This window comes from Dreissena polymorpha, chromosome 1, assembly GCF_020536995.1.
Source record: "Dreissena polymorpha isolate Duluth1 chromosome 1, UMN_Dpol_1.0, whole genome shotgun sequence".
Taxonomy (NCBI): domain Eukaryota; kingdom Metazoa; phylum Mollusca; class Bivalvia; order Myida; family Dreissenidae; genus Dreissena; species Dreissena polymorpha.
In genome coordinates, this window is record NC_068355.1 from 5,785,414 (window position 1) to 5,799,711 (window position 14,298).

At 38.9% G+C, this 14,298-nt stretch overlaps 1 protein-coding gene across 2 annotated transcripts in view; it reads right to left on the minus strand.

The window, feature by feature from the left end:
* Positions 1-346: 346 nt before the first annotated feature.
* LOC127869321 (tetratricopeptide repeat protein 28-like) overlaps positions 347-14,298 on the minus strand; it is a 138,486-nt gene continuing 124,534 nt past the window's right edge. For both annotated transcript variants that reach the window (XM_052411787.1, XM_052411796.1), the window contains 7 exons: positions 11,967-13,272; positions 11,420-11,651; positions 11,038-11,114; positions 9,215-9,323; positions 7,793-7,900; positions 5,968-6,170; positions 347-5,007 (listed from right to left, as the gene is read on the minus strand). In XM_052411787.1, coding sequence (XP_052267747.1) covers positions 1,558-5,007; positions 5,968-6,170; positions 7,793-7,900; positions 9,215-9,323; positions 11,038-11,114; positions 11,420-11,651; positions 11,967-13,272 — 5,485 coding nt within the window. In that variant the 3' untranslated portion in view covers positions 347-1,557. The remainder of the gene's footprint in view (positions 5,008-5,967; positions 6,171-7,792; positions 7,901-9,214; positions 9,324-11,037; positions 11,115-11,419; positions 11,652-11,966; positions 13,273-14,298) is intronic.

Genomic DNA, 14,298 nt, shown 5'->3' on the forward strand with positions numbered 1-14,298 from the left:
TATAAGGACCAATTTTTTTTTTTAAGTACATATGGGCATAGGCGGTAATAAAACGATAAATTAACAGCGGTATGTACAACAATGTGATGTATTTCAAAGGTCTTATATTTGAGTATTTGTACTGACACACAGCTGACAAGATTGGACTTGTCTAACGGCTCTTCCAATAAGGTTATTAGCTGTGTACTAACACAAAACATATCACAGTAATGTTCACAAGGCTGTGAATTAACCTATTAATATGACACATTTGATCGTTGAACAGGCTAATCAAATATTTGCTGAAATTTTAGAAGTATTGGCTACAGTTTTCACCAGTGTTTGTAATTTAAACAACGAACATGTGTTCAGTAATTAGTTTTATTTGTTCCTTTACAGGAAACATTTCAATATTGTTTCTGTTAATAACAAATATAAAAAGTTCATAAAATAACCAGCACATAATAATAACACTTAAATTTGTTTATAAATATGTCATTATTTACAGCACATCATGTGTATATAATAAAATGTGTGCATGGGGAGTGTACAACTCATTTGTACACAAGTTCAACATAGTTTAAAACAATTTACAATATATGTCTTATTTACAAATGTTTGCGCTAGAGACATGCATACCATATATTACTAAATGAACATAAGTATATTTACAAGATTGAAAACAAGAGTGATTACAAAAATATGATGAAGTTATATTTCACAGAAACAACAACCAACTAAACAGAAATAAATGCAATAACATTATCTGACAAGATACAAGGTCCAGAGATTCACACACTTTTAATAAGTTATTAAGCCTACAAAATACACATATCAATAATGTATATATAACAATTATTTAATGAACATTGCAATTTGCACAAATTTAATGATGAAAGTCATTTATTTCCTCACTACCTCGCGAATGGTACTAGTTCCAGTCATTTGAGAAAATATATGAATTTACATTTATCTATGATTAGATATATATAACACATTATAACAACTTTGAAAAATGATTCCTTCATGTGCGAGTGTGTTTCCAGAAGGTAAAAGGAAGAGTCAATGAATGGTTCATGAATATCTTGCTACATTTTTTTAACCCATTTAGACCTAGTGGACTCTTCTGACCTTAACAGTTAGAGGAGTCTATTTCCTATTAAAGGGGTTTCTGGTATATCTTTCTATTCTTAGAATATTTCTTACAGAAATTCCTTTATTAGCAAACAGTGTAGACCCCGATGAGACGCCGCATTATGCCTTTTTTGTAAACGCTAGGCATAAATGGGTTAATGTAAGAATTTGTTTGCAATCAGTAACAACAGTTGTTAATAAATGTTATTAAAATGGGCCTTTTCATCGTATCAAGCTCATCAAAGAGGAAAAGATCTCATATGATTAAAATACAAATGTTTTAAAAAATATTTAGTCATTATCAAGAGCAATAACTTAAAACCATTAAACACAACAAAGAAGTCTTAACTTGTTTGTATCTCAATTAACTCAAGTACAAATGCCTGTATGCTTACTGGCCACAAACATGCAACATTGATTATCACATATGCACTGTTCAAACTATCAACACTTTGATGCCTGAATAACATTAGTTCTTGCAAAGCTCTTCTTGTCAGTGCCGATTCCTATCCGATGCAGGGGTCCATTGACAGTAGGTGACATGGGGGTGTGGTCCGGCCTGTGGGTAGTTCCATTGGTGAGTGGCAGGGGCATGATCTCCGTCTGGGGCACCCTAGGCTCAGGAGGCCTGTACATCAGACTGGGATTGCTGGGTTGCTGCTGAGTAAAGCCATTCATGCTGCTATGGGCATGTGAGGTGCTGGGGGCACAGTGTCCGTTGGCGATGACCTGTGTTCTGTGAACTGCATTGTGTGGTGTTGTAGTAGAGGCAGTGTCGCTATTTTGAATGTACATGTTCATAGAAGTTTGCCCATGAACCCCCTGCATTAACTGACCCATAGACACTTGACCATTCTCCCCAGTATATTTAGGTGCTGACAATGAACTGCCCGGCTGTCCAAATATTAAGTGGCCCCGGATTAGTTCAGACTGGCTATTCTGGGGATACACATGCTGCATTGAAGGAGTCTGTCGGATGTTTTCCTGAACCATAGACATTCCATTGACATGTTTGTCCATGTTCTCCCAGCTGTCAATTCTAGCTGGTGGGACAGGGGGTCGTCTCTTTGCTTGATGACCAAGAGACAGATTTGAAATAGCCTGACGCAAACTGTCATTTGTTGATGGATAGCCCTGACTTCTGTCTAACACCGCTGTGTTTTGACTTATGTTTGTGTGTGACTGTGAAAATTGAGGTGGAAAGTCCGTCATCTCATAGCTGTGAGACAAAGGCTTGCTAGGATTCTGTCTGCTGTACTGGCTGATGTAATCCATGGACTGGCTTCGCTGATAAGCCATCCCTGATTGGCCACTATAGTTGGGGAAGGAAGTACCTGATGGCTCCTTAGAGGCCGGAAGCTGGTACTGATCATGCCGGGTTGCACCGTGGTCCAATTGCACAGGCTGAGAAAGCACAACAGGTCGTGTGGGCGAGGTGACAGAGTTTTGAGAGAATCTGGCATCCTGGCTACTGAAATTGACATTCATCAGTGGAATTCCCTCCTTTATAGGGGACATGACTAGCCTGTTGGTGCCTTGGGACGGTAAAATAGGCACACTGTGAACTGTCTGGACATGAGAATGTCCTGGCGACATATTTGGGAAGTTTGGCGATCTGCTATTAATTGTGATATTGGAGGGTCTCTGTGGAAGAATACCTCTTGGTGGAATCTCAGGTGTTGTGTTGGAGCCATGACCTGGGCTAACTGGATGAAGAACACGCTGGGGTAACTGGTGTTTGTAGCCACTCACTTGTGGTTGTCTACTTTGGTAAAACTGGGGTTGTCCATTATTATACTGACCAGTCAAATTTGGCCCATTGAACTGGGTTGGCTGGCTTTGTGGGGAATAATGTTGTGGTGAAGAAGGACTGCCTGAAGGGCCAATCTGGGGGTAGGCTGCTGATGTGTGTGCCATTCCTTGCATGACCGATCTAGGGGACTGCTGCCCATGAGTGAAACGGCTCATTTCATCGAGGGAACTGTTCAGTGAGGAACCTGGGGACACACTCTGACTAGATAACTGTTTCTGAAGTGCGGGCCTGAATGTCTTCTCATCTAGTGATTTACTGAGAAGTAACTGAGAGTTTCTGATTGCATACTGATAACTGGGCGGTGGTGGACGCACTGCACTACCATAGCTCTTGTGAAATCCAGCACTTTCCAATGAACTGTTTGATGAGCTTTGTGGCAAGTAGCGATTTTGTGCAAGATTGCTTGAGACAGATCCAGTCAGTGTTGATTTTGTGAAATCAAAGTATGATAAATGAGTTGAGCTTGAACTCGAGTCTAATGGTGAAGGGGTGTCAGATGGATCAGAATCAGAGAAGCTAACTTTCTTCTTCTGCTTTCCACTTGTTCCAGAAGTCGATGAACTGGAACTCAGTGCTGGGGAGGAATCACGCTTCAAGCTGGAAACGATGCCTACTTGGCTGGTAGACTCGCTGACAGGTGTCATGGTGCTTGCTGATCCAGAACCAGAGGTCTGGTCACTGGAAGAGTCATAAGAAACAACACACGGTGAATCTGGGGCTGTCTTCTTGTCCCCATGGGGTCGATAGATGACAGTTTGTATGGAGGTGGGAGTAGAGCAATAGCTGCTGGTGCTGGTGGAGCTATCTGGACGGTGGAATGAGCTTGTGTCAGAGACGGGTGCTCTCCCCGAGGGTCGGAATGAGCTGAATGACATAGTAGAGCCTGCACTTGTGCTGGAAGTGAAGCTGTCTTTTTTACTCAACACTATAGGTGCTGTGGAGAAAGCTGTGGGATTTAGTACTGAACCTGTGAATGGCTTTGGTGGAAGTTTTGTAGATATTGAATGGTCATTTGCTACAGGTGATTTTTCAACATTTGATGCTTCAGAAAGGTTCAGTACTTTGGAGGATTTTTCTCTCAGTCCTGTGGAGTTGGACTTGTATGAACTTGGCTTGGAAGCCACTGGTGGTGGAATGCGTGGTTTATGAGCAGGACTTGAAAATGCTGAAATGTTTGCTCCAGACAGAGCACTGATTTTAGTCTGTACAGAGTTAACAGAGACAACAGAACTTGCCTCTGATAATCTTTCGTTGGAACTTTGTTTAGCACTATTTTCTGAAGTCTGTCTTTGAAACTCATTTCTCATAAAGTCAACTTCTTTCTGAGTTTGTATGCGACTGAACATCTGCATTGATTCCAGGGCAGATTTTTTGTCGGAAACATCTGTCATGATCTTCTGTGCAATCTCTGCTGGATCAAACCTGTAGTTGGTCTGATCACTTTGTTGTGAAGCCTCACTGTGATTGGACGATGTCGTCTCAGAGACAATACCAGACTCATCAGTTACTTGAAGGAAATGCTCCAGATCTTTCTGATTCCTGGGGGTCAAGCGACCTTCAGACGTCATGCTCACATCAGACATGTCTGATTCTGGTTTGTGCATATCCTTGTCAGCTTGAATGCCTTGACTTATACTGCTATTGTCAGACATATCAGAATGCCTATTTTCACCATTTCTTGTGAACATTAAGTCTCTCCTCTCCTCTTGCTCATCCTCAATATATGTCTTATCATTTACATCATCACCAGTCAATGCAGAAGCCTTTGTAAAAGTTTCATTCCCACTCTTTTCGCTATTGCCACTATAGCCACTTTTGTCACTGCGACCATCAAAACTTAGACTGAATGGCTCGGCATGTTGTAAATCCTGGAATTTATCACTAGCAGAGCTGCTTCCCAAGGTAGGGCTGGCAGTTGTGTCACTGTCACTAAGGGCGACCACAGAGATCTCATGGGGACTGTTGGACTGGGAACGGTACATGGTTTTGATCTGATTTTGGTACTGCAAACACAGGGCTGGATCACTGCTCACCGCCCGCGGTGACTTCCCTGGTAACAGTTTACGACCAGTAAGACCACCCTAAAAGAGACACACAGGCATAGCATTAAAACAATCATGCAGTGCATATGAACAGTGGGAAAAGAAATATGATGCAAACTATCTGGATCTTTATGAGTCATTTTGTAGAAAAACAGCAGTTATCCAAAGTCCTATAATGTTGGTTGTGAGAAAAACAAGAGCTGCCTGAGAACAGCTTGCTCGACTATTTGAGTGCTTGACAGTATAACATAAGCCATCATGGAGAGGGGGGGGGGGGGTATAATGTGGGTGTGTGGTCATTTAATATATGATCTTTCAAAAACAAGGAAACAATAATTTTTTTTAGGGGGGGGGGGGGCATGAGGGATGGTTTGGTTTGAGTGCATTGTGGTATATCAGGTAAGTGTTGTTTTGTCAAAGTATGAATCAAATGCGATCATAAATAAAGAAGTTTTGGCAATTTAAGCAAAATGTTCAATTATCTAAGTATAAAAGGGGCCATAATTCTGTCAAAATGCTTGATACAGTTGTCTGCTCTTGTTTATAGATTGGGATCATGTTGGTAAAGAAGTATGCAAAATATAAAAGCAATATGTCAAAGGACATAGGAAATAATTGGGGTAGTATGCAAACTTTAACATTTGCACGCTAACGCCGACGCTGGGGTGAGTAGGATAGCTCCACGATATATATTTCATATATAATAGTCCAGCTAAAAATGTTACAAGCCTTATGTTAATTGAGCTGGCCTGTTTAAATATTTACAAATTTGCCAGGGTTATGGTATTGTACTTATTTTGTAAAAAAAAAACTACATCTTACACCTAATCCATATAAAATGCAAAACATATGGTATTTTAAAACAAAACAACCTGTACAATACAAAGTTTTGCCATGTTTAAAAGCACCTATAGCAAGTGGCCTACCTATAATTTTTTTTTACTCATTATACACAAACAAAATGTAGAGGTAAAAGCCACCCCAAAAAAAGGATCCCACCTGGCTCATGCGGCTGTTCCTGATCCTCATCTTCTCCATCTCGGCTGGGTTGAACAGGGACTTCTTCTTTCCGCGGGGGGAGAGGGGTGGGGTGCTGCCCTTGGAGAAGTTGGAGGTCGAGGTGGAGCCACTGTGGGAGGAAGACAGGCTCTCGAGGCTGCTCGAGCTGTCAATGTTCAGGGAGCGAGGTGCCTCTTGGGTGTCTGAAAGTAGTACCAGCCCAACATGGCAACAGTGAACATAAAGTGCAGCAGGCGTGGGCAGTAAATAGACTTTGGAATGGAGAGAAAATAAGGATTGTACGAAATGGAACGATGGTCTTGAAATGAGATTAAAAAATATATTCCATAATTATATAGTATTGGATTGAAGGGTTTTAGGAAAGCTTCTGGAACGTTGGATCTCTTCCATGGCTTTTCAGGAAAAAGGTCAGATTATAAGGACTTTAACATGCAAGTATTAGGCCATTCTGTTTTTTCTATCTTTTGTTTGGGGTTTGGGGTATTTTTTTAAACAGCATCATACTTATTGTACAGCTAATAGTGTAAGTTAAAATGGTAAGTTGCCCATTTCATTTTGTTTATAATACACTCCGATTTGATTAAATGTTACCATCTGAAAATTCTATTAATGTCTTTTTCTTTAAACATTTCCCCAGTCTAAATTGAATACCAAGGAATTGTACACCGGTATAAAGTACACAGTCATACACTTAAAAGCAATTCTAAAACAACACTAAAATTGCTGATAATTTCTCAAATATTTTATCAACATGTTTTGTCAAACATATGAATATAAACAAATATATTATATCTTTATATCTCCTCAAATTTATATTTTAATTAATCAACCTTTCGATAAATTATCATTAAACAACAAAATTACAGCTCAAAATATAGTTACTTTCCGTGAAAATCATAAGACATTCAATTTTTAATAGTCATGCAACCAAAGCATCAATTTATTGTTGCTCGGTATCCTTTACATCAACTCATTGCTCCAATGACAGACACACACATTTATCTCCTGGAGAACCCATATTATAAGCTTAACCCATTTATGCATAGTGGACTTTCCCATCCTTCTAAATTGGATCAATTAATTTCCAAAATTAGGGATGTCTAGTATATTTATTTCTATATTTAGAATATTTCTTACAGAAATTCCTTTAAGCTAACAGCGCAGACCCAGATGAAACGCCGCATCATGCGGCGCCTCATCTAGGTCTACGCTGTTTGCCAAGGTCTTTTTTCTAGACGCTTGGCATAAATGGGTTAATGCCAATGAAATATTCATAAATTCTGGGATACAGAAACATTCAAGTTCCCTGCTACAGAGCATTGAAGGTAATGTTTTAACACCCATGTTCAACATGTCACAAAAATGTTCTTTATAATATGGATGGGGTAATTTGATGGCAGAGAAAATGTTAATTACATGTGATGTGATACTTGTGTCATATATGTGCTGCATGTGTGGTATGAGCTTGTGTTCAAGTTATTACACACAGAACTTGTTTAATCAAATTACTAGAAATATAATATTGGCAAAAGATAAAATGATATGCAAAAGGATAATTGTTTGCATACTTCCATTTGCCTATTCAGCCAAGCAAATCAAGCTGGCACATAGTAAATAAGTGTCATATACAACTTATTTTAGTGAAACTTTCAAATTGAAAAAAAAGGCCTGAAAAAACATTGGGCGCAATTTCAAGTTTATATCTTCAGGCTTTTTTTTAAAATTAGAACTATAAGAAAGGTGCATAAGAAAAGCTTTTGTGGGTATTGACGGCTGTAAATATCATATGTAAATGTGCACTTACCAAAAACAGCAACCAAAGACTGCAGAGCAAACTGCAGGTGGCGTTTGTTGGCCTGCTTGCCCAGACGTAATGTGATGTCATCATTTCCCACTTCAACGAGGTCCATACCTGAAACCATGCTTTACATGAGTCTTGTTCTGAGAAAACTGAGCATAATGCATGTACATAAAAGTGTCTTCCCAGATTAGCCTGTGCAGTCCATACTTCTTAGCAGAAATCCAATTTAGGCAGAAAGTGTCGTCCCTGATTAGCCTGTGTGGACTGCACAGGCTAATCTGGGACGACACTTTACGCACATGCATTATGCCCAGTTCTCTCAGAAAGTAACATATATGATATACATTTGAAATTTCAAAGAAACACAAAATCCTGACTTCAGGTGGAAAGTTTCAAACCAGCGGACTGCAAAGCCAATGTGAGATACTTTACACACATGCATGAAGCCTGATTGTCCAAGAGACTCATTTATAAAATTATATAATAAATTATACTCATATTATTACATCAAGCAAAATGAAATCCAAGGGGCAGAGCAAAGTAAAGTTTAGTTCTAATTTCATTTGCAAAAAGATGTATTTGTAAAACACTATGCCCCCCACCATATATTTGACCTTGAAGGATGACCTTGACCATTCACCACTCAAAATGTGCAGCTCGATGAGATACACATGCATGCCAAATATCAAGTTGCTTACTTCAATATTGCAAAAGTTATGGCCAATGTAAAAAGTTTGACACAAACAAACAAACCAACAAACCTACAAACAGACGGGGGAAAAACATGTGTCCCTCAGTATAGACTGGGGGACATAAAAATACATAAGAGAACTTTTCTAATCCAGATTTTTGTTCACATCATATTGAGTGTCTAAACATGCATTCAAAATACTAAGAATGCAATATGTCAAACAATAGAAACTTAAAACAATAAGCATCTTGAACCAGCTCAAATGTCAAAATACTAGTCTTTATAACTGGGGTCATGCAAAACTTGTGCCATAATTATGCGGCCAGAATTTGTGCACTCGGATGAAGAGCCAACATGTCCACTGATGAGACCACACAACCTGTCATGACTCAATAGCGGCAAGTGTAGCATCTGACAACACTGCACATTTGCACATGGCAAAAGACCCATTTTTGTATTACAAGGGTAATAATAATAATTTTAGAAACAGCTAAAAATAATCCAGAAAATATTAACCATGCTTTCAAAAATAGACAAACCATCAGATAACAGCATATTAAGGCACAAATATTATTGAATCATTTAATATACATTATGAATTTCCAAGACAGATTCGCCAGTCACCATTTGTCTATTATCCAGAAACCAGTGGTCCAATTCCCAGACAACGTTGGCTTTAATTAAAATCTAACATTTAGTACATCTGTAAATAGACAATGTCAAGCTGTGCATACTGAGTGAGGCGAGGAATTCATGGCAGCCGTTGACACGCCACAGCTTCACATTGACCTTCACATCCATGTTGGAGTCCTTGGCAGCCATCTTGCTCAGGATGTCCCGCATCTGGGACAGAAATGGTACAAATGTAGAAATACTTTTATGACATTTGTCTTTAAAAATTGCAATATTAGAGTAAATTGCAAAATAAATTGCAGGCCTTTTCTTTCTGTATTGTGTTCTTGTCATCATAAACTGATTGTCAATCACATTCATCATATACAATGATAATCATATGGGTCTTGTTCTGTGAAAAGGGGGTTAAATGAATGTGCATAAAGTGTTGTCCCAGATTAGCCTGTTCAGTCCACACAGGCTAATCAGGGCCGACACTTTCCGCTTTAATGGTATTTTTAGTGTCAAGAAAGTCTCTTCGTAGCAAAAATCAAGATAAGGCCTAAAGTGTCATCCCTGATTAGTCTGTGAGGACTGCACAGGCTAATCTGGGACGACACTTTACGCACATTCATTTTGCCCAGTTTTCTCAGAACATGACTCATATTGATAGTATTTTACCATAATTTTTGTTATTAAGATGGTCTCTGTACTCTTCACTTAAAAGATTAGGTAATCATTTTATGAGGTATACATAACATGAGGTATACATTATATGGTTGATAAAAAATAGAATTTATTGCAAAAGTAATTAAAAATAAACTCTTGACGAAGCATGTGGCATGCATTGTATGATTTAGCAGAAAGGCTAAATAAATTGAAAAAAGCGCATAATTTTACAATTGTTTCAACATCAGACAATACAAATATAAAAGGTACTATTTCATATCATTTTGAACAATGCCTGAAAGTTTGACCATAGAACATTTAATTAAAAGTGAAGAACAAATTTTCGTCTACTGATAAAAAGCCGTCCTTGGTGATTCCAGTATGGTTAAAAATGGGACATGTTTTAACTTGTTTCATATGATTAGTTTATAAGCCTTTTGTTAGTCCATGTATGTATGATTTAATAAAACTATTTGTATGTCTATGATCAACTAGAAATGTGTCAAAGACAAGAGTTGAAACCAGAAAATGTTGAGACTATATTAAAAGGTAGAAAAACAGATTCAGGGCCTTATTTCTGCAAAACCTTGTTGCAGAAATTTTTCATTTCCTACTGATCATCTACGCTTTAACCCTTTCAGTGCGGGAACCGAGTTTTGAAGGCCTTTGCAAACAGTTTGGATCCTGATGAGACGCCACAGATTCTGGATTATAGGTAGGCCACTTGCTATAGGTGCTTTTAAACATGGCAAAACTTTGTATTGTACAGGTTGTTTTGTTTTAAAATACCATATGTTTTGCATTTTATATGGATAAGGTGTAAGATTCTGATAGTATTCTTTGAAAAAAATCGAAGAAAATGCTAATTTTAGAAATTCAGCAGACGACATTTTAGCAGAAGACAAATTACCCAGCATGCAAAGGGTTAAGGTAATAAAACTGTAAAAGTTTCAGAAGATCCAGTAATGAAAGAGGACATGAAAACCTCAGGCATCTACATGCTCTGTTGTGGACAAACAGACAAAACACCAAAACTATCCAAAAAGGGTCAAAGCCAAAGTTTTAATCTTCAAAATCATCTACACATTGAGCAACACCAGTTTGATCGAGATCCACTAACTAGGTAAGGAGGAGTTCCAAACGCAAGCTTCTGGACCTTTGTACATCAGCATGTATTGACAGAAGAGTCTAATTATTAGTGCCTCCTTATGTGTTGGGGCATAACATGAATCAGTCAGCAATGGGAAGGGAGGTAACTTGCAAAAGCCCAACTTACAACTCTGATGATTGCCTCCCCTGCCTCATAATTGTTCAAGAACTTGGCGAAAGCTTGACAACTTCCTGGTGGTAGACCTGAAAAAGCAACCCTCATGAGCATTATTCTTGGAATTTATTTTTACCATAAAATGTCATCCACATTAAAAAGCTCTGAATTCTGTGCATATAAAAACAGTTAAACTTTATTAGATAAGCTATTTTCTAAAAATTCAAACCATAAGACACAGTATCAACAAATCTCCTTAGGAATCACTGAAATCAATTACTCTCAAATTTATTCTTCATACAAAAATGACAGTGACTCACTCGAAATTAATATTTTATTGATTAACAGAGTCTATTGACAAATGAGTTGTTTTGTAAGCCCAGCTAATGTTCACCTAGCAACGCCTGCAAGCTGGCCGAGGCCTGAGTCAGCCTGTCCCCAGGATCACTCTGCGGGAAGAATACGGCCGGTGGGAGACCATTGAGGGAGGGCTCAAACCTGAACCCTACGGCCTGCAGGAGGTCCTTCCATCCATTGAGCCCGCCCACCTTGTTCTCTATGGACTGTGCAGTTGTGTACATGGAGTTCTTGGAGCCCTGATGGATACGCTGCAAGGACTTCTCAATCTGAAAATGGCCAACATAGTCGTCATAGTTACTGCTTTATAACATGTATTTATCATTGTGAGACTTTCCAATGTGTTAACTGTAAGTACTGTACTGTAAGTAAACATATTAAATAATGCAAGACTGTGCCTTTGTTACCAATTAAAATGAAAACCATAGATGGGCCAACTAAATATTAAATTCACACAAGTTGACTATGTTGCATTTGGTTACACTACATACAGATGGAATGTATAATGCTTAACAATTGAATACCTATTTTTTAAACAAAAAATCACAGCATATTAGAATCCAAATGTTGATCTTCCAACTTACCAGATGTAGGAGCACTCGCATGGCCTCCCTGCACTGGGAGGGGTTCTGTAGCAGCTCACAGATGGCGTGTCCCATCTGGGCAACCTTACTGCTCAACCTCACATCCTGGCCTATCAGAACCCAGCCTCCCCAGTTGGACGGGTGGGAGAATTGCTTGGTGCACTGTACGGTTTTGACCGCAAACGTCAATGCCTGGGACACACATTTGCCTTCCTGCAGGCCTAGATAGAGAGTTCTCATGAGGAGTTTGGAGGCCTGGTCTGGTACCGGCCACAGACAATACAGGACCGCCTGGGCCCCTGCAGACAGCAAGGCCCTTGTCAAGCCTACCACTCCGTCAGTGTTGATGCGTCCAGCACGATCATCTGTGTACCCAGAACTCAGAACCACAAGTTTAGCATGGAGTTTCAAGTTCAGTATGTCAGCTGCTGTGAGGAGATATTCTGCCAGCGATGGTCCGTCAAACGTGCTGATGTCACTTGCACTGTCATCCGAATCGATGGTTGGAAATCTGGCTGGAGGATGGGAGGCAACCTCCCCTGGGGACAGTATCACAGACGAAAGTTTCCACGAAATGTGGGCAGCAAAGTGTATCACTTCCACTTGTTCGATTTGATTGAGCACAGCACCTTTTGTGGCTTCCTGGCCAATCAGAGGCCTAGCTGTCAATATTTCACCCACAATTCTTGCTTCATACTCGGATGAAGGAATGTCCTGTAGGTGCCAGTGATGGCAAATGGAAGATGTAAGTTTTGGGTTACCCACAACCACTGCACCTGATGAATCTATCACAGGTCGACCTTGTCGTTCGTTCTTGCTGTTTTGTAATGATGACAAGGAGGGCACCACAATCAAATTGAATCTTTCAAATAAATATTCCATAGTTTGATCCTTGCGAAGCACAGAAAATGGAATCAAGAACAGATCACCTTGCAGAACCAGAATAAGATCATTGGAAGTTGAGCCCACCTCCTCCACTTTCTCTCTCATTGTGTCCTCAAAGGGTTCAATAAGGAGATGATAGAGGGCCGATATCGCTGACTGGTTCCCAAACTTATTTTTCACGCTACCCTTACGACTCAAACCGCCGCCAGGATAAGACAAGTTGAGACTGGCGTTGACACTGAGCATACTGCCGAGGCTGTAGTTGCTGCTGTTGAAGAGGTGGTTGCGGTTCACGATGCGCAGAAAGCCAGTGCGGTCGTTCTCTGCGTTCAATTTGTCCCCAAGCTCTTCCAGCTGCTGCTCCCAGCTGTCCTCGATGTCAAGGGTGCTGTCATTCAGGCTCACAGACCTGGAAGCTCCCCTGCAATACGGGAACAGATTCACTGTGGTGATAATTTCAAAAAAATACTTATGTATAAAAAGGGGTCTAATGCATGTGCGTAAAGTGTTTAGCCTGTGCAGTCCGCAGGGACGACACTTTTTGCCTTAATGATATTTTTCGTTTAAAGAAAGTCTCTTTTTAACAAAAATCAAGTTTAGGCAGAAAAAGTTGTTCCTGATTAGCCTGTGTGGACTGCTCCATCAAATCATCGGAGTCACATGTTTGATGACTAAGGATGGCCAGTAATAATCAAATATTAGAATCTCACTAATATCCCAAAATTAAGAACATTACTTGCAGCTTAGTGTTGTTGGGTTCACATGAGAGGTGTAAAAATACATTTTCACCGAAATATTGTATTGGTGACAGTTTCCTGCTATTTTTAAAGGTATTTACAGTCTATGATCTAGCAAACAAAGCACAATAAATTAAGATTAAAGCATGCTTTACTGTGATTATCAAAATGTTGAAACTGTGTTGCAACTTTAAGATTTTAATAAACATAAATTATATGATGAGGCGCTAATAACCCATTTTTTTTGTCTTAGCCATAAGTTTATGATCCCCAATATCTCGTTTTGTTATCGTGTCCTGGTATATATAAGATTTTTTCTGTATTGCTGCAATATTAAATTAAAATTAAGCAACGCCACCCACACTGTGTTCAATAAATATGTATATAATATAATATACTGTATAAGCATGAATTTTTGTGCATATTTTTCTTATATAATATATATGGGATCTATGTTAACAATAACAAATAAAAACCTGATTTAACACATGTATTGAAACACAGACAATCAAATATTGACAATTAGAATACTTTTAATGATTGAGAATTAATAATTAATAAAAATTAAAAATACAATAGCATTTATGATTTTTATTAAACAACTCATACATCAAACAATCAAGTGATGTCATAAAGTCATCTTCTATATTTGAAATAAATCTCAACAGGTGTAAGCTTTTTCACACAAATCTTCCAATGTGCTTCTAATC